Source organism: Malaclemys terrapin, chromosome 11, assembly GCF_027887155.1.
Source record: "Malaclemys terrapin pileata isolate rMalTer1 chromosome 11, rMalTer1.hap1, whole genome shotgun sequence".
Lineage (NCBI taxonomy): Eukaryota > Metazoa > Chordata > Testudines > Emydidae > Malaclemys > Malaclemys terrapin.
The window spans coordinates 48,136,718-48,157,001 of NC_071515.1; the positions used below are offsets into that span (position 1 = coordinate 48,136,718).

At 40.0% G+C, this 20,284-nt stretch overlaps 1 protein-coding gene and 1 long non-coding RNA gene across 2 annotated transcripts in view; one reads left to right on the plus strand and one right to left on the minus strand.

Annotated features, from left to right (window-relative positions):
• Positions 1-20,284, plus strand: part of PLA2R1 (phospholipase A2 receptor 1) — an 80,104-nt gene that overhangs the window by 37,120 nt on the left and 22,700 nt on the right. Inside the window, exons 10-17 of the mRNA XM_054044679.1 lie at positions 6,997-7,109; positions 10,646-10,815; positions 11,575-11,777; positions 12,147-12,292; positions 13,349-13,433; positions 14,181-14,313; positions 14,976-15,011; positions 16,096-16,253. Of these exons, the coding sequence (XP_053900654.1) occupies positions 6,997-7,109; positions 10,646-10,815; positions 11,575-11,777; positions 12,147-12,292; positions 13,349-13,433; positions 14,181-14,313; positions 14,976-15,011; positions 16,096-16,253 (1,044 nt within the window). The remainder of the gene's footprint in view (positions 1-6,996; positions 7,110-10,645; positions 10,816-11,574; positions 11,778-12,146; positions 12,293-13,348; positions 13,434-14,180; positions 14,314-14,975; positions 15,012-16,095; positions 16,254-20,284) is intronic.
• LOC128845737 (uncharacterized) overlaps positions 1-20,284 on the minus strand; it is a 96,086-nt gene that overhangs the window by 31,485 nt on the left and 44,317 nt on the right. The window lies entirely within an intron of this gene.

Below are 20,284 nucleotides of genomic sequence, written 5' to 3' on the forward strand. Positions count from 1 at the left end.
CAAAGTTATGAACTTAAGCTCCAAGGAGTGTTCATCTGTGGGTGAATACTTCTCACAAAACGTTCACTCTATATCTGAACTTCAGTCCTCATTCTGTAAGGAAATCTGCAAAACACTACAAAAATGTGCCTCATATGGAAGCAATTCCATACCTCTAATCATTTTTGTTTCCCTTCTCTGTACTTTTTCCGGTTCTAATAAATCTTTTTTTGAGATGGAGAAACCAGAACTGCATGCAGTATTCAAGTTCTGGTGTACAAAGGATATATGCAGTGTCATTGTGATATTTTCTGTCTTTTTATCTATCCCTTTCCTAATGGTTCCTAACAATTTGTTAGCTTTTTTGACTGCCATTGAACACTCAGTGGATGTTTTCAGAAAACTGTCCACAATGACTCCAAGATCTTTCTTGAATGGTAACCGCTAATTTAGACCCAATCATTTTGTATGTATAACTGGGATTGTTTCCCAATGTTCACTACTTTGCACTTGTCAACATTGAATTTCTACTGCCATTTGTAAAAAGCAACAGAGGGTCCTGTGGCACCTTTAAGACTAACAGAAGTATTGGGAGCATAAGCTTTCATGGGTAAGAACCTCACTTCTTCAGATGCAAGTAATGGAAATCTTCAAAGGCAGGTATAAATCAGTATGGAGATAATGAGGTTAGCTCAATCAGGGAGGGTGAGGTGCTCTGCTAGCAGTTGAGGTGTGAACACCAAGGGAGGAGAAACTACTTCTGTAGTTGGATAGCCATTCACAGTCTTTGTTTAATCCTGATCTGATGGTGTCAAATTTGCAAATGAACTGGAGCTCAGCAGTTTCTCTTTGGAGTCTGGTCCTGAAGTTTTTTTTCTGTAAAATGGCTACCTTTACATCTGCTATTGTGTGGCCAGGGAGGTTGAAGTGTTCTCCTACAGGTTTTTGTATATTGCCATTCCTGATATCTGACTTGTGTCCATTTATCCTCTTGCGTAGTGACTGTCCAGTTTGGCCAACGTACATAGCAGAGGGGCATTGCTGGCACACGATGGCATATATAACATTGGTGGACGTGCAGGTGAATGAGCCGGTGATGTTGTAGCTGATCTGGTTAGGTCCTGTGATGGTGTTGCTGGTGTAGATATGTGGGCAGGTTTGTTGCATGGGTTGGTTCCTGAGTTAGAGTTGTTATGGTGCGGTGCGTGGTTGCTGGTGAGAATATGCTTAAGGTTGGCAGGTTGTCTGTGGGCGAGGACTGGCCTGCCTCCCAAGGTCTGTGAAAGTGAGGGATCATTGTCCAGGATGGGTTGTAGATCACTGATGATGCGCTGGAGAGGTTTAAGCTGAGGACTGTAGGTGATGGCCAGTAGAGTTCTGTTTGTTTCTTTTTTTGGGCCTGTCTTGTAGCAGGAGGCTTCTGGGTACATGTCTGGCTCTGTTGATTTGTTTCTTTATTTCCTTGTGTGGGTATCGTAGTTTTGAGAATGCTTGGTGAAGATCTTGTAGGTATTGGTCTCTGTCTGAGGGGTTGACGCAGATGCGATTGTACCTCAGTGCTTGGCTGTAGACGATGGATCGTGTGGTGTGACCGGGGTGGAAGCTGGAGGCATGAAGATAGGCGTAGCGGTCGGTGGGTTTTCGGTATAGGGTGGTGTTAATGTGGCCATCGCTTATTTGTACCGTGGTGTCTAGGAAGTGGACCTCCCGTGTAGATTGGTCCAAGCTGAGGTTGATGGTGGGGTGGAAGCTGTTGAAATCATGGTGGAATTCTTCCAGGGTCTCCTTCCCATGGGTCCAGATGATGAAGATGTCATCAATATAGCGTAGGTAGAGAAGGGGCATGAGTGGACGAGAGCTGAGGAAGTGTTGTTCCAGGTCAGCCATAAAAATGTTGGCATATTGTGGAGCCATGCGGGTGCCCATAGCGGTGCCACTGGTCTGGAGGTATATATTGTCACCAAATTTGAAATAATTGTGCGTGAGGATAAAGTCACAGAGCTCAGCAATAAGTTGTGCTGTGTCATCATCAGATACTGTTCCTGACAGCTTGTATTCCATCTGTGTGTGGGATGTTTGTGTAGAGAGCCTCTACATCCATGGTGGCTAGGATGGTGTTTTCTGGGAGGTCACCAATGCATTGTAGTTTTCTCAGGAAATCTGTGGTGTCATGGAGATAGTTGGGAGTGCTGGTGGCGTAGGGTCTGAGTAGGGAGTCCCCATATCCAGACAGTCCTTCAGTGAGAGTGCCAATGCCCGAGATGATGGGGCGTCCAGGATTTCCAGGTTTGTGGATCTTAGGTAGTAGATAGAATAACCCCGGTCGGGGCTCTAAGGGTATGTTGATTTGTTCCTGTGTTAGTGTAGGGAGTGTCCTGAGTAGATGGTGCAGTTTCTTAGTGTATTCCTCAGTGGGATCTGAGGAGAATGGCCTGTAGAATTTGGTATTGGAGAGTTGTCTGGCAGCCTCCTTCTGGTAGTCAGACCTGTTCATGATGACAACAGCACCTCCTTTATCAGCCTCATTAATGATAATGTCAGGGTGGTTTCTGAGGCTGTGGATGGCATTGCGTTCTGCACGACTTAGGTTATGAGGCAAGCGATGTTGTTTTTCCACTATTTCTGCCTGTGCACGTCGGCGGAAGCCTTCTATGTATAGGTCCAGACTGTCATTTCGACCCTCAGGAGGAGTCCATGTGGAGTTCTTCTGCCTGTGTTGTTGGTGGGAGGGTATCTGTGTATCAGTGCGCTGTTCAGTGTTCTCTTGAAAGTATTCTTTGAGTCGGAGGCAGCGAAAGTAGGCTTCCAGATCACCGCAGAACTGTATCATGTTCGTGGGGGTGCTGGGGCAAAAAGAGAGTCCCCGAGATAGGACAGACTCTTCTGCTGGGTTGAGTGTGTAGCTGGATAAATTGACGATATTGCTGGGTGAGTTAGGGGCCTGTTGTGGCCCCATGTGGCAGGTAGGATTTTAGACAGCTTACGGTCCTTTTTCCTATGTAGAGAGGTGAAGTGTGTAATGTAGATCTCCTGTCTTATTTTAGTAAAGTCCATTTGTGTGGAGGGTTGGTTATTTATGAAATTTGGTTGCTTAATCACCCAGTTTTGTGAGATCCCTTTGTAACTCTTTACAGTCAGGTTTGGACTTAGCAATCTTGAGTAATATTTTACTGTCTGCACACTTTGCCACTTCACTGTTTATCCCCTTTTCCAGATCTTTTATGAATATGTTGAACTGCACAGGTCCCAGTCCAGATCCTTAGGGGACCCTGCTATTTACCTCTCTCCATTTGTGAAAGCTGACCCTTTATTCTTACCCTTGTTCTATATCTTTTACCCAGTTACTAATCCCTGACAGGACCTTCCTTCTTATCCCATGACTGCTTACTTTGATTAAAAGCCTTTGGTGTGAGACCGTGTCAAAAGCTTTCTGAAAGTCCAACTACACTATATCGACTGGATCATCCTTGTCCATGTGCTTGTTGAGACCCTCAAAGCATTTTAATAGATTGGTGGGGCATGACTTCCCTTTACAAAAGCTCTGTCAACTCTTCCCCAATGTGAACCTCTTGGGTGAAAAAAATTAGACCTGTGTAAGCTATAATGTGCTTCATTTATTTTATCCTGTGCTATTGGCATTTTAAAAATGATTGAAGAAAATTAAAAGTATTACTGGGTTTGAAAACAGAGCAGGAAAATAATACGAAGTAAATAACAAGAAGGATGATTTGCCTTATCAAAGGTCAGCAGTGAGACCACTTTTAGTATTAAGTAAACATTTAATTTTCAGTTCAAAACAAAAATCATACAGCTGTAACATATAATACTGTGACAGGGTACAATCTGGATTGATGAATAGCGGAGTTCCCTCAATTCCCCAACCTGAGGTGCCTTTTACACTGTTTCTCTGTGACAGCTACCACTCTTGGTCTGCTCTCACACAGCTTCCAGCATGTAAGTTACCCCCGTTATATTGTATGAGTGCTATAGCCAGCCACCCTTGAATTACACTGCAGCGCAACACCTGCAGTCCCAGTCCCAGACTTTCTCCCAGAAATATGTCTTGTACTGCCCATCCCCTTCTGGACAATACAAGCTCATACAAAGCTCATCATTAATAGAAAATGAGATGCACAAATCCCGTTATCCCAAGTGTAGTTTCCCAAACACTTCAGTCCAAACACAGTGGTTTAGAACAATAAAACAATTTTATTAACTACAGAAAGATTTTAAGAGACTACACATAATGAATAAAAGTCTAAATTGATTACAAGAAAATAAAAGTAAAACACAGCTAATGCCCAATTTAATAAACTAAGTCAATTCAAAGCAAAGATCTCTCTGACCCAATGTTTCAGCAATCTTACTGGCTGAATTTCTTTCAGTCAGGATCCCTCCCCCAGTCCAGTGCTGCTTCCTTTGTTCTTTAAGTGTTGTCGATGCTAGGGGTAGAGAGAAGGGGAGAGATCATTTAGGGTGTCTGCTCTCCCTTCTTATAGTTCTTTCCTTTCATTGAGAATCATCTCCAGCTAAGGTTCAGGAGACAGAAAGGATGTGTGGACAGGAACCCCCAGTTGTTTCTTTGTCTAGATGTAATTTTTTGCCCACATCCTCTTTCCTGCCAAAGAATGGCCACTTAACCAGGTGATGGTCCATTTGATTTTGTTGACACCTGTCTGAGGCACTGGCTAGCCTTTTGTCTCTGGGAAACTGTGACTGCTCTCCAGACTTGGAACATGTCTTAGTAATATCATACAATAGAATATTATAACTTTACATACAATGTTGCCACACACATCTTAACATGACAGTAATGATCAGCAAATTCTGAGTTTTCAAATGATTCCTCACAAGGATACTTTATACCAAAAATACCATAAACTTTTATAAAATGGGTAAACATAGGGATACAGACGGTCACAAATACTAGCTAAGTTGAATCAACATGTAATGTTTCTTACACTTTTGATATTCTACATCAGTAGTGAGTTATCACAATTAAAAACTAACAAGCACAATTAAACACTTCATCCCAAAATGACATATCTAAATGTCCTGGCGTGTACCCCCAAGATTCAGTAAGTAAACTCATTACCCTGTATTCAATATGTTGCCTGATCTATTCATTATGTATTAATTCCCAGTTAGCATTCTGTGGTTTGGCAAGGTTCTGCCTCCTGATCAGATCCAGAAATATTAAGGCTATTACAAGGAATCCCGTGTGCCCGAAGGAGACAGTTAGTTACATTTCGGAAAGGTGTTCTGTCTTTTTAATATTTTTATTAATACAGTTAGCAAAATCACAAGCACTCCAACTCAGCAGACAAATAATATAAAATGGTCAAAACATCCCACATATGAGCATCTATATACTCTCACCACTCCCTGCAGAAAATCCCTAAGCGTTAGTCATTATCCTCACCATCCCCACCATTGGTCATCATCATGGCATCTCCCAAGGTATGCAGGCCAGGATCAGAGGTGGATTATGGTTTTGTGGGGCCCTGGGCCAGAGCAAGTGGCCCCCAACCCCCACCCCTTCCATCTGCAGTCCCCTCCTCCCCCGGTGCTCCTGCCGGGGAGCAGGGTTGGGCACAGGGGCTTTCCCCACCTGCCCAGCGCTTCTGCTGGGTGAGGGAGCAGAGTTGGGGTGTGGGGGCTTTCCCTGCTCCCTGGTAGGAGTGCTGGTTGGGCAGGTGGAGTGTGTCAAGCCGCTAGGGTGACCAGATGTCTCGATTAAAATCTTTTTTTTTTTTTTTTTTTTCCTCCCTGGTTTCCCGATTATTTTCTTCCTCTCATCTGGTCACCCTATAAGCCACCCATGCCCCAACCCCACTCCCCGGCAGGAGCAAACCCCAGCACTCTGACCCCACTCCCCAGCAGGAGCGCCAGGCAGGCAGAGTGGGTCGGGGTGCAGGGGTACCCATTTTTCCAGGGCCCACCAGTTGGCCAGGGTCCCTGGGCACAGGCCCTGTTGGCCCAGTGGCTAATCCGCCACTGGCCAAGATACAGCTTTTATAATGTGTTACGCTGATGTCCGCTTTTCCTAATGCATATTCAGTAGGGATTTCAGCCCCTTTTCCTTATCTGTATTTCCTCACCCTAGGGTGAGGAATGTAGGGGTGCCCTTCTCCCTTTTAGGTTACTGGGCCTTTTACCTCAAGCTCATTTGTACATCAGTTAGTTACCATGGCATTCTTGTTGCTGGATATCTGCTGATGTTCCTAACTTAAATTATCTAAAGCTGGCATAATCTGGCATCTTGTGGTTGGCTGTCTGCAGTTCAGTGTTACTTATTTATTACACCATTCTGTATTGGGATATCTTATGGTCTAGGGTTACTCCTGGTTAGGATTTTTGGGACTTAGACCTTGATTAGTTTAGCTAAGATATTATTTTACAGTCCTTGAGGCTTGTAGGTTCATTGTGTTACTGCCTTAATTTATACCTATGCCTTACCTAGCAAATACTTATACCTACAGGCTACAAATCAGAGATCATGAAATAAACTTTTCAAGTCATATTTTTCATGTTTAATGGATTTAAACTCTCAGTTTTTGATTCTGTAAAATTGGGATACATCTACTTACCTACCTCTCTGAGATACAATATTCTTTTAAAAAAAAATGATTACTGGTATTTAACTTAATATTAGCTTCTTGTTTTTACAAAGCAAAGTCATATTTCAATATGTATCCAGTAATCCTTTTCTTTCTTGTATTGTATTTGTATTCATTTTAAAGTAAATCAAAACCAGCTCCGGTTTATGAATGGAATAGTTCATCACATGATAGCAGGAAACAGGGCTACTGAAAGCCTGGCTCATCAGGCTGTCAATCAGGTATGGTCACAAGGACCCCACCAGAGCAAAAAGGAAAGGGGCATATATGATAACATAATTAGTGATGATTACATAGAAAGTACAAAGAGGGATCACTTGCTTAACAACCAAACCAATTGTGCATATATATATTATATATAAATAACCCTTTTTTTTTTTTTTTTTTTTTTTTTAAGGGATGGGAGAGACATGGTGGATTTTGTTACAAAATCGACAATACCCCTCGAAGTTTTGAACATGCTTCCAGTGGCTATTACTGTCCTCCTTCACTTGTAACAGTAACAAACAGGTAGTTAATACTATTAGACAGTGCAAAGATATTTGTAACATGTTATTCTAACTATAAAAAAAGCATAGAGAAAATGTTACTATTTATAAATAATACTACATAGATTAATGACTGACAAAAATCAAATGTTCATTTTGTCATTGCTTTCTTCCTGAGGTGGGATTAAATTTGGTAGAGTGCAATTACTGACCTGATGGACTGTGTGTGTGTATGTGGTGGTGGTGGGGGGGGAGTTCTACAGAAAATTTTTTGTTGAAAAAAAAAATCAAAATCCAAAATACTTCCATTCTGAAATGCCACCAGGGTGCTTTACGCTACGGGGGGGTTAATACTTCAGGTACCTCAAGTTCCCATACTCCTCTATAGGCTGGACAACTTGATCAGACTCTTATGAGGCACCAGGGCAGCATTTTAAACTGAAAGCATTTTGGGTTTTAGAATTCATTTTTTTTTTTTTTTTGACAACAAATAAAAGAGAAAAATTTCCATTGAAGCAGTTTATGGATGGAAAATTGCATTTTCATTTAAACTTTTTTTTTTTTCAAAAACAAAATCTGATTTCTGTGAAAATTTTCTATCAGCTCCACTTTCTATATAGCCAGTGGGGAGAGCTAGGGGGGGAAAAAGTTGATACTCTTCAATCAATTATAAAGTATATTAGTGTAGATACACTAATGGTCAATGATACATAGATGTAAATGTTGTAAGAGGAGATCCTAGCTTGTCAAGATTTATTTTACTACAAACACATTATTTTTGATTCCATCCAGAATTAGTTGTGTGGAAAAGTTGGAAAAAAACTGGCAATGTTAACAAGGCTTGTGAGCACCTTTGCTCCAAGGAAACATTTAGAGTGTCTGAGGACAAATGGCCTGAGGAGAAACCCTTTTACATGTTCTAACCCTGTATCCAATTCTTTTCTGTTACTACAGGAGCAATAAAAATTATCAGTTACATAGGAGCTTATTAGGCTGCCAAAAGATACAATTGGGTAACTGACCTCTAAACTTGATCCATGGAATTGATTCATATAGAACCATAACTAGCCATTTTAGCAGCCAGGGACAGCAAACGTATTTGCGTCTTCTACCATTTTTATCATAATTTTTCCGCCCAGAGGCGATATGGGGAGGGCACGTTGGCTCAAACCCCCCACCTTCCCCGCCCCTGATTTTTTTTGGTTGAGCTCCCACCCCCAGACTGGCTGGGTGGCCTGCTGAGGTGAGTCAGGTTGGAGGTGGAACTCCCTCCCTGAGCCCCTTTACCCTTTGACCCTTTATGTCACCTCCATTTCCGCCCCATTTTTCCAATCCTGCAGCTTTGCACCATGGGTGGTTCCCTACTTGCCCCGCCCTGGTTTCATAGAATTCTTGGAAATGTGGGTCACCAGTCAATGCTGTTGTGTCTCCTTTTTTGCTCCCTTTATGCAATTGCTACCACTCTACAGTAGTAAATTACACAGGGACAGATACCTGGTTTAGTGGAAATTGAGGTTACTTTGCAGGATACAACTGTAAAGCCTTGATCCTGAGCACTCTGGCCCCACTCCAGCAAAGCACTAAATTACATGCTTGACTTTAGTAGAACTACTCTTGCTTAAAATTAAGCACATTTTTCAGTTCTTTGCTGGATTTGAGCTGGAGTCCTCAGCACCTGGCTGGATCAAGCTCTAAATAAGTAATGTTCAAATATGCATAAAATATAAGGAAATATTTTATTTTTTAACTTTTTTATTTGATCATTATTTACACATATGTACAAATATTAACAAAGCTTACTCATATCCTGCATTTGTTACTATTAAGAGACCTCTTCGTGTTTGGTGAACCTCTTCTCAACTGTCCATTTATCTTTTCAAAATTGAAAAATGTTAACATGATAAACCCTACTTGATCCTGGATGTAGAGGAATAGGGACCTGTCTGCATATATGGTGGGAATGTTCTATCATAATAATATTTTGTAGAAAAATAATAAATAGAATTTTTCAAGATAACTCAAAGTTAGGCTACCCACAGAATCCATAGTTCTATTAGGTTATAGTCTAAAGGAGGTGATTGAATGGGGGTGGGAGGTAAGACACATTTATAACACAGTTACTACTAGCAGCCAGATACGTGCTTGCTCACTTTTGGAAAAGAATAGATTTCCCCCAACATTAGTGGCATGGAGAAATAAAGTATGAGGAACCCGGTCAGTTGAAAAAATGACAGACAGCATTGTCAGGTTCAAGAGAATAATTCAGTGGGATGGATTTAAAAATCCAGGAGTTAGGTTGATGGAGATTCTTCTTGCTAGGACAGTGATTCCCTACATTGTCCCTAATACTGAATGAATATCTTAGTAGAATAGTAATGCATGTTGTGAATACAAAGGAAAGATCCTGCTGAGTATCTACAACTCTCATTAGCATCAATGGGAATTGAGGATACAAAGCACCTCACTGGAGGCACAGGTGTGATAACTGTTCATCACTTCCACATTATCATTGTTTCAGACTCTGGTTTCCAGTTGCCATACTGCACTAGCTGAGAAAGTAGTAGTAAACATGGCATTTTATTTATTGTTTAGGTTCTTGGTCCTGATATGACAACTACAAACATGTTTCTTCAGAATTAATGATACTTAGAATATCCTAAATTATCATCATCTCTGGCAATAAAGAGCATATTACTAAGAAGGATGGAGGAAAAGCAAAAAGTCATAAATAAAAAATAAATGAATAGTACCTACATAGGCCCAAATCCTACTAAGACTTATGCACATGTTTAACTTTACACTGTCTGACCATTCCCATGGAAGTCAGTAGTTCTGCTCACAGTGCCTAAAGTTAAGAGTGTATAAGTCTCTGCAGAATTGGGTCCTTAATGCACTGTATGTCATTTCATAGGAAGCTGATTAAATGTGTTGACAAGTTAAGGCAGTTATTTGTATAATGCTATACCAATAAATTATATTTATGTAGTAAAAACAGGATTAAATATACCATTTATTAATTTAAAAAAGCTTACTCACCCAGAGAACATCTTCATCTGCAAATGTCAGAGCTATTGGTGTAGTGCCACTAGTTACTCAGTGCCACTAGAGTGTCCAAATCAAATCCTGACAAAACATTGTTGTGACAAGTCTTTTTTCTTTTCTGCCCTCAATATTCTCTGTAACTCCCTTTTAACTTCTACACCACTCCTCCCTCATCATGCATATGAAGAGTCTCATTGTTGAGCACTGCATTATTTATAAATAATACCTTCTGGGTGTTCTGTTTTCTTTCCATATATTGTACCATAAGCATTGAGGTTATTGCTTTGTATGCAAATTAGATAGCTTCAACGATGGTTTTGTATAGCATTTGGGCATACGCGATAATAGCCAAATTCTGCCTCTATTGCAAATACACGACTGACATTTATTAGAAAGTGTAGATGGCTTCGGATATTTCTCTTTTGCATTATTCAAAATATTTCATGAGAATTATTCACGGAAATGTGAATTAGGGTATCTTATTCTCACAACACTTTTATCTTGACCTTTTTAAAGATTTGAACAAGCTTTTATCAACAGTATGATTCGTAGCATGGTGGAAACTGATAACACCTATTTTTGGATAGCCCTACAAGACCTTAACAATACAGGAGAATACTTCTGGCTAACTACAGAGGGGAAGAATCAGCCTGTGAGCTATACAAACTGGAACAAGCATCAGCCACGTGAGTAATATACTTTAGTGATAAATGGCAACTTCTCATTAAATTCTAATATCTCTCACTATATTCTTGAGCCAAGATTACTTTTGCCACCCTTTTTACATAGCCAACATCACTTTTCTTCCCTCACTCTGCCCAAGATATGTGTAGCATTAGGCTCACTTTGGATCAGACTGTAATTTTACAGTCTGCCCTGAGGAAATGATGGCACATAACGGCACCTCCCCATGAGCAACATACTCCCCACTGTGCACCCAGCCAGGTAATCTGTCCAGCTACGAAGGTTGGGGGAGGGGAGGTACAGCCAGGGGACCTCCCACAGTCGGCCTCCTCCCAGCCCATTTGCTCACAGCCAGCAGTATCAGGCGAGTAACCTCTGCTTCCCGCTCCCATGTATGACTGAGTAAAGGCTATAATAATGTATCCCTTTATTTCCAGTCTCAACTAATCCATGGAATCTCAGGGTCATGGCACAATCATACTCACTCCAAAATGAGTTCTCAGTGCTATCGTATTGTTGATCGAAGAGTAAAATCTACAGTTGTGTCATCGTTTAACAGACGGTCCAATAAAAGATTTTACCTCAGCCACCTTGTCTCACTAAATGTTGAGTTTATTAGGAAAAATGGTTTAAATCTATTTAATTTGATACCTTTGAGCACCTCATAAAAAGATGACCATTACTAATTCATAAAACTATGTCCTGGTTGGGCACAGAATGTTTTGTTCTGATGCTGAATACTCTTGTTTTCCTTGTCTTAGGCCATTCTGGAGGGTGTGTTGTTGTTCGCAGAGGGCAGCCTCTTGGTTACTGGGAGGTGAAAAACTGTAAAAGCTTCAAAGCTATGTCATTGTGTAAGGAAAAAATTGAATCATATGAAGAAAACGAGCCTAATTTTGAAGAACCTTTGGATGTATGTTATCCTGGATGGGAATCAGAATCTAATCTGCTCAACTGCTATAAGGTAAAAAAGGGTTACCTAAATCTCTTGATTTGTGTCAGGATTTTACCTACTGTTCCAGACAACGTTGTTTAAAGAGAGAAAATTCTTCATTTAAACTTAAAATTCTAAATTTTCTAAAAGAATCCAAGACTCTTTGTTGCATTTGATCTTTTCTCCATTGGACTGGGACTGCAAACTTATCAGTACCATTTTATACAGCATTTCAAAGTTAATGAAAGCCAAGGTAAGATTAGTTTCAGAAACAGACCGAGCAAAATGTCTTTTATTGCAAGGGCAAATTGCACTTCCTTAAAAAAAAAAAAAAATTATATTAGCCACCCAAAATCAATTTTGTTCTCACATTTGTGGTGGTACTTATTTTATATGCAGGTATTTCACAATGAGAAAGTCCTGATGAAAAGAACATGGGATGAAGCAGAAGCATTATGCCAAGATCTTGGAGCACATCTTGCCAGCTTTACCCATGTGTATGAAGAGGATTTTTTGAACACGTTTTTAAACAAAATGTTTGATCGGTAAACATGTATTTATAAAATTTAATATCACCAAAGATTTTTTTAAACAAAGAGAACTCTCTGTGCTTCTACATCCTCATTAACAGTGGCCAATAACTGACTTAAATCTCCCTCGCTGACTGAAGTGAAGTTGAAAATGAATTTGTTCTTCCAAAAGAAGCACAATAGCAAAATTCTAATGTAATTTCTTTTAAAGACCAGCTTTATCTGTGCCAGGGCTGGAACAAGTCTTACTATAGTCCACTATTTTTCATCATGCTCAAACCCTCCATGATAGGGTGGTCTGTTTATTAATCCTAATGATTTTTAAAGGGTCTGTTGCTGCTCCCATTGACGTCCATTGATTTGAATGGGAGTAAGACCAGGCCCTAAATTTGGAATCTTTCGATAACAAAATACATCGAAAAAGCAGAAGATGTGGTCAGATGGCATTTTATTGAGCAATGCATACCCAGGAGATTTTACTCAGTGTTGTCCTCATAATCTTAATGCATGTGATTGTGTCTTTCTGTTGTTGCTAGCTCCCGGCTACTGAAACAGCCTATTAAACCAAATGAATTACTCCTCTATCATAAGTGGCTAGAGACTGTGCATTTTTTTTGGTGAACGTTCTGATTTCAGTCTCGCAGTATGCAGCCACAATTTGCTATATTTTTATGTCAAGATGTGCTCTGTGTGGCCCAGATCCTTATCAATACTAAGTAATAGTTTACTCTGTGAATATTCATTAAAGTCATTGTAACCATATGTGTAACTTCTCACCAGTAGGAAAAGGGGCTTCGCCATCTGACCCAATATTTTTTACATTGCCATCTTTAAATAGATAACTTGGTATTTTTTTTAATCAGAGAAACAGAAATTATTTTATTGATGCCAGCAACTCTGCAGAACATTCCTAAGAACTCTAATAAATACATCACAATTTGACATATCTCAGTTACCAGAATTTGCTATGGATATGCAGGCTATTTATACATTGTAAAAAGGCATTATGAAGCTAGACAAGACAAACATCTCAGCATGTTCTTCAGCTGTTTTCTTTTTTGTCTGTCACAGGGCTGAAGAAAGACAATTCTGGATTGGATTTAATAAAAGAAACCCCTTGTCTGGAGGAACATGGGAGTGGTCTGATGGAACTCCTGTAAATACTCATATGCTATATATTCTAAGGACCTATTAAATTATTTCTGATCATGAGACCACAATTTAAAAGCAAACGTTCCAAATAGCCAAACTATATGGCCAGACAAAATGGACTCTTCCTTCACACTCATCCACTTCACTAACCATAATCTGGTTTTGAATTAACAGATTTAGTCACATCTCTTGTGCCACATCTTAAATGGTGGCAAGTTTTGACTTTGGCGCACACAGTGTGGGAATATTATTTGAAATGCTACATGGCATTCAAAAGTACTAAAGCATTTCAAGGGCATGAAGAGACTCCCAGTAAAAAATATAATCCTTAGAATTGTATCTAGAAACATATTACAGCAAACACTCTCTATACTAACGATGAAAATAAGTGCAGAACGTAAATACAAAATGCAAATCATGCACCACTTTGAACATAGAGGAAAAATAACATTAGACATGGGGCAGCCCCTGTCAGGAATGGCAAAAAGTTATTGTTTAATGCTACTCAGTTAGCTATATGAAAAAGGGTTTGAAAATGAGCAAGGAGTACTGAATAGGGCCCGGGAAGAGAGTAGCTGTGGACCCCATTTTAAGAGTTCTTCACCATACTTCAGGTACCCCAAGTTTATCAGTTTTCTAATGGTGCAACGTATACATTTCAAAACACTTATGTTTAATTTTGTATTAAAACTTTTAAACATCTTATCTGGGAATCTCAGTCAGGGCTGAGGAAAGCATTGGTCTCTTGCAGGTTGTATCTGCATTTTTAGAGAGCATATATGTTGAAGATGATTCAAGAAATTGTGCTGCATACAAAGTAAATAGAACAATCCTGCCATTGCATTGCAATGGGAAGCGTGAATGGATATGCAAAATACCAAAAGGTAAGAGTTGTTAAGCTATATTTTAATTTACGTATGCTACTTATAATTAGTCATTATGTTATAATGAATCATAGAATATCAGAATTGGAAGCGACCTCAGGAGGTCATCTAGTCCAACCCCCCGCTCAAAGGAGGACCAATGCCCAGACAGATTTTTGCCCCAGATCCCTAAATGGTCCCCTCAAGGATTGAGCTCACAATCCTGGCCAATGCTCAAACCACTGAGCAATCCCTTCCCCCCAAAAGAGACAGGGGAAATGTTTCTGGGCCATAGAATGCTCTTATTCCATGCCAGAACTCTGTGTTGATGTCAATGGGAGTTCTGCTGCATAGAATGAAAGCAGGACTGTAGTACCCTTAGATTTTGGATTGAGATTGGTGTTCCATTTGCTGGATGGCCTTCAATATGCACATAGTTTAGAAATGACCTATACTGATGAGCAGTATGTGGTGATGAATGTTTAGCTGAAAATCTAGAACAAGTGCCTTACCTTGTTGCTGAAAAATGTCATGTTAGTTTAAAAACTACGTGCCCAATATTTATTTTATTCCCTCTTGAATTTTCTACCTGACCAACAAAAGAAGTAATAGAATTTTTTTGTTAAATTCTACTATATGATCGGTGTGTGAAATATTGTTTCTTAATTATTATTTCTTTACAGGTGTTAAGCCAAAGAGTCCACAGTGGTACATAAATGGTATGAAAAAGCTTGTTTTAGTTTTCACATCTTGAAAAGCTATTATGTGGAATTATATATTTAAGCTATAAGTAAAAATAATTAATAAACGTTAAACTCCCATTAGGTAACGTTGTAAGAATTATTGATCTCATTGCTTCTATAAGGCCCAATTTTGCCACTCTTAAGGCTGATCTTCACTTGGGGAGATCAACGCTGCTGCAATTGATGCAGCAGGAATCAATTTAGCAGGTCCTAACTAGACCTGCTAAATCAACAGCAGAGTGCTCTCCAGTCGACCCCGGTATGCCAGCTGTCCGTGAAGAGTAAAGGAAGTTGACCAGAGAGCATCTCCCGTCGATGTAGCGCAGTGAAGACACTGGGGTAAGTCAACCTAAGCTATGTTGACTCCAGCTACATTATTCACATAGCTGAAGTAGCATAACTTAGGTCGACTTACCCCCATAGTGAAGACAAGCCCCTAGTCATAGTGGGAGTACTCAACTAAAGATATCAGAATCTAGCCAAGAGCAGATGGTGTAGGAATTTGGTATCCTCTGAGACTCATTAAAATCAATGTGCCAAATTCTGCCTTTGCTTGTATGCCATGCAGCCTCACTAATATCATTGCATGGTGTCAAGTATCAGAGGGGTAACCGTGTTAGTCTGAATCTGTAAAAAGCAACAGAGGGTCCTGTGGCACCTTTGAGACTAACAGAAGTACTGGGAGCATAAGCTTTCGTGGGTCAGAACCTCACTTCTTCAGATGCCTTGCAGAAGTGAGGTTCTGACCCACGAAAGCTTATGCTCCCAGTACTTCTGTTAGTCTCAAAGGTGCCACAGGACCCTCTGTTGCTTTTTACTAATATCATTGGAGTTGCATGGGGTATGATTCAGGCCAGAATTTGGCTTAGTATCTCTGTCAGTTTATAATATATGATAGATCAAAGTTAATGAGAGGTTTTTTTATAATGGAATCTTTGTCCTGTGATATATAGTATATCCAGATATACGTTTTGTTAGTTGCAAAGAATTTTCCATGTAAGAATCGAAAGGAAGTCTTAAATCTTTTGCAACACATTTGAATCTTTTGCTTCTATTTTAGAACCACCATGGTCTTATTATCAAGGAGCAGAATACCTCTTTCATATTAGTGCCTCAGAGTGGACCAACTTTGAGTTCATCTGTGGTTGGCTTCGTGGTGAAATAGTCACAATACAATCTTCTAATGAACAAGAATTTATTCACAGTAGAATAAAACAGGTAACAAGACAAACCTTTGCAAAATTAGATGTCAGTACCAATAACATCTCTTGGCATTTCTGGTTTTCAGTTACCTTTTATAAAAAGTTGAAAGTCATATTATTTTAGAAACAATTCTGCTTATATTATTACTATTATCTTTACCTCTTACTTTATCATTCTAAAGGACCATCCTGCTGTATGTTAGTAACCTTTTGGACTGGGGGGGCAGTGGTAGTTGCAATGGTCAAGAGACAGGTCAGCTTGCTGCATAAGTGTCAAGAGAAACAAAAAACAGCTCCTTGCTCCAAAGTTGTGGAAGTGCTTGGGAAGTGTTGAGTGCATGTAAAGGAGCTTCCCACACTGCATGCACTGTACCTATTTTATCATAAGCTTCTCCCTCTTTGTTCCACTCATCCCTCTGTGTCTGTGCAGGCCATAGGAGTTGTTGCAGCATCATTGAGTCCAAATTTGCCATTATGGTTCCTAGCTCAGTCACAGACTGGGGCTCTGGATGCAGTTGCATAAGGCCAGATTTGGTCTTATACAGTTGCACAACAATGCTCTCTTGTCATATAGTAAATTGTAGCTGGCCTTTGGGTAATGATACTGGAGAACATATTGAGGGCTTATCTACACAGTGGGGCAATGCACTGTATGGGGGAGTGACTTCTAAAGTGCATTAAGGTTTTTCACATTAATTGATAGAGACTGCTGGTGCTCCCTAAAGGTTCTCTAGTGTATTTTAATGTAGTACTATTTCAAACAGCACTACTTTAAAGTGCACCAGCAGAATTTACATGGACCGATTAATGTCCAACATTAATGTGGGATGGATATATCTTTCTGCAGCTCAGCATCTCTTTCAGTTCTGGTATGTATGGGCTATTCTCCTGTCTGCAATTTTGAGGGCATTTCAATCCTGTAATACAGCCCTTGCTGATTATGTCCCTTATTCTGGATTGCATCCATATCTTCTGTCTCAGCAGTTCAGTGGTGGTTCGCTTTGCTCCCAAGCATTTCTTTTTCAGCTTTAATTTTAATTGTTTTTTGGGAAGTAATGAGCAACCTTCCTCCCGTTCCCTTGAGCAATGTTGTGGTCTCAGTCACAGCCTCCCTACCAGACTTTTCTGCTCCTCCTCAGGCATGTCAGAGTTGCCCAGAACTCACCAGGCTAAAGCAGAGTGGTATTCTCATATGTGAGGCAGCATTTATAGGTTCTCCAGAGGGTGAATTATGACCTGCCTGTTCACAGCCAGCCAACCCTCGCTCTGCCAGAGCACAGGGCCTTAGAGTTGGACTGGCATGTCGGGTTCCCCACCCTGAGGAGCTGCGACTCTAATGCAGAAAAGCCCAATGTGCAGACGCAGAACATGTCAGGGAAAGAATCCAAGACAAGGGGAATGCCAGTCAGCCAGCTTTGGGGGCAAGTCCCAGCACAGACCTGGGCCATAAGGAAAAAACCCTTAAGGGGCACCATGTCATTCCTGCCTTTTCACACACACCCCCAACCTCCAGATAACAAAGTGTATCTTAAGCTCCTTGGGGAAAGAGGCAGACTTCTACCCAGCTCCCCTTCTTCCCAACAGCAAATCCAAGGACTCTAGCAATGAGACCTCATCTCCCAGGCACGGTGCCACATTTGGCTACACCTCGCAAGACAGTCACTCCAAACAAATCCTGTGCTCATCCAAATTCACAGGTGCTCCCCTGTTTGTGGGAAAATTGGAGTTTGGTGGATGGTGCTTCCAAACCAAAACCATCCCTCTCCTCCCCACACAGTCACTATCCTGTCTGCTAGATGAGTTGGCAATTTTAACAGGAACCTCATTGTTCCATTTTGACAAGGTGCTGGTATCTTTCTTGCCAAAGGTGAACTCATCTTCTCATGTCTCAAAGGAGATGATTCATCATTCTGTCCAAAACCATAGCCTCCTACAGAAAAGCTGTGGGGTAATATGGATGGTTCATAAAGCACTAAGGATCTATATCAAATGTAATGAATCAACAAGAAGACTGGGCTTCTTGTTCAAGTCCTTTCATCCAAAGTGCCAAGGGCTCTTGCTATTGAAATGATCCCTGGACAGATGGATCAGGTTATGCGTTGTAGAGGCATAGAAGACATCAGGTTCATCTATTGCTGGTGAAGTCAAGCACCTTTCATGAGGTTTATGATGACTGCATGAGAAGAAAGAATCTGTGTTTTTTGTTGCAGAGATCTACAGGGCAGCAGCATGGTTCTCTGTTAACACCTCTATTGGATACTACAAGGTGGATTTTCTATCCTCTTCAGAGGCCTCCTTTGGCCAGAAGGTGCTACATGCCACTTTAGCAATTAATTTTGGGAGGTGCTTTCCATATCTCATTTGACTTTATTACTCCTCCCTATTTCTGTTCACTGCTTTGTTATTTCTCATACATCTCATGAGAAACACTGGGTTGCAGAATGGGCAATTTCATACTCGATAATTTCCTTTCTGATAGCAGCATCTTCTACAACTCTACCTTCCCTGAATGGCTTCTTACCCAAGGAGCGAAATTTAATTTTTATATCTACAATTTGTAGGCCTGTTAGCCTCCTATACATGGTTTACTGGTTGGCATTGGAGCTATTGTTGTTAATCATATTCTATAAGGCTTTTATACAGCTTGGAATGAATCATGTGATGGCAAGCTGGAGAAGGGGACCTGACCAGCTGGGGTTGTTATAGCAGCATTGAACTGCACCCAGAAACTGCAGACAGCAGGGCAATAGCTCGTATGTATAAGAACTGAGAGAGATGCTGCTAGCAGACAGGAAATTATCAGGTAAAAAATTTCTCCTGAATGCTTTGAAGTCCTCTTCTTAAGCATACATCTCTAAAAGGTAATTGAAGGGCTGTACTTACTCCTCAGCAGTGCTGAGCAGGAATTGGTAATGCACAAGCTTCCCACTCATTAAGCAGCTCCAAAGCTGGCTGCTTTAGCCCTTGCACCACAGATCAACTTTTCCTCTGAATAGGCCAGTCCAGGGTGTCACTCCCAACTCCCATTCTTTAGAATGCTGCATACAATTTCTTCTGAATTAGAGCCCTTTGTTACTAAGGTAATTTGTATGAAAACCGGATTTTTGCTTCTAAATTATCATAATTCTCATTTGTATATGAAATCAGAATCTCCATAGCAATCGTTGTGATGTAATAAGCAGATTATTATTATTATTTTAAATGGAAGAAATAGCTGCAGAAATAGATGAATTCCCAAGAAACAAAGCCTGTTTTCATTTAAATGTCCTTAGTAATAAAGAATGAAGGAAGAAAAAAAAAAAAAAACCACATAATAGCTATGATTCTGGTGCCTTAGTCAGAGCAATACTACACTCTGCAGCACTAATTTAAAAGATCACCAACTATTGCTGAGCCAAAAAGATACCAAGCTGTAATTGTTTACTGTCTACTTTTACTTTCAGCATGTAAAGTCCTCTCTGCTTTTACCTTAAAAAGTAAAACAAACACTTAAGCAGATTGTTTCTTAATGCAATAGGATTTTTTTAAGCTTTCAATGACTTACTAGCCTGTTTTCATCTGTAGTAGACAGTGAGAATTTTCACGCAAAATATATTGAAAATGAATTTAAACAGGGATAAGTTGTAATGAAAGAACATCTTGTCCTTGTATACGTTGTACAGCAGATGTTTCAATCACCAGGTCTATTGCTTCTTATTATAGTTTATGCTCTGTTGAGATTATAACTTGGTTTTACTTAAAATATATATTTTATTCATGAAGTATATATAACGCTTACAAAATATTTTTCTGACTTAAAATCATTTTTAAAATGGTAAATCAAAATGATTATATGAAGAAGATTTTACTTAACCATTTTTAAAAATAACATTTTTTCATTTTAAAAACAAATAGTGGATATTTATTAATGGGTTGTCAAAAGAATAAGACAAGTTTTAAAGTCATGTTGCATGTAATACTGACTTTACCAGTATATCCTTCCAGGATCTAGGTAAAAAGAGGATTTGCAATTTTGTGTTTACAAAAAAAGAGGCAGATTCTGCTCTC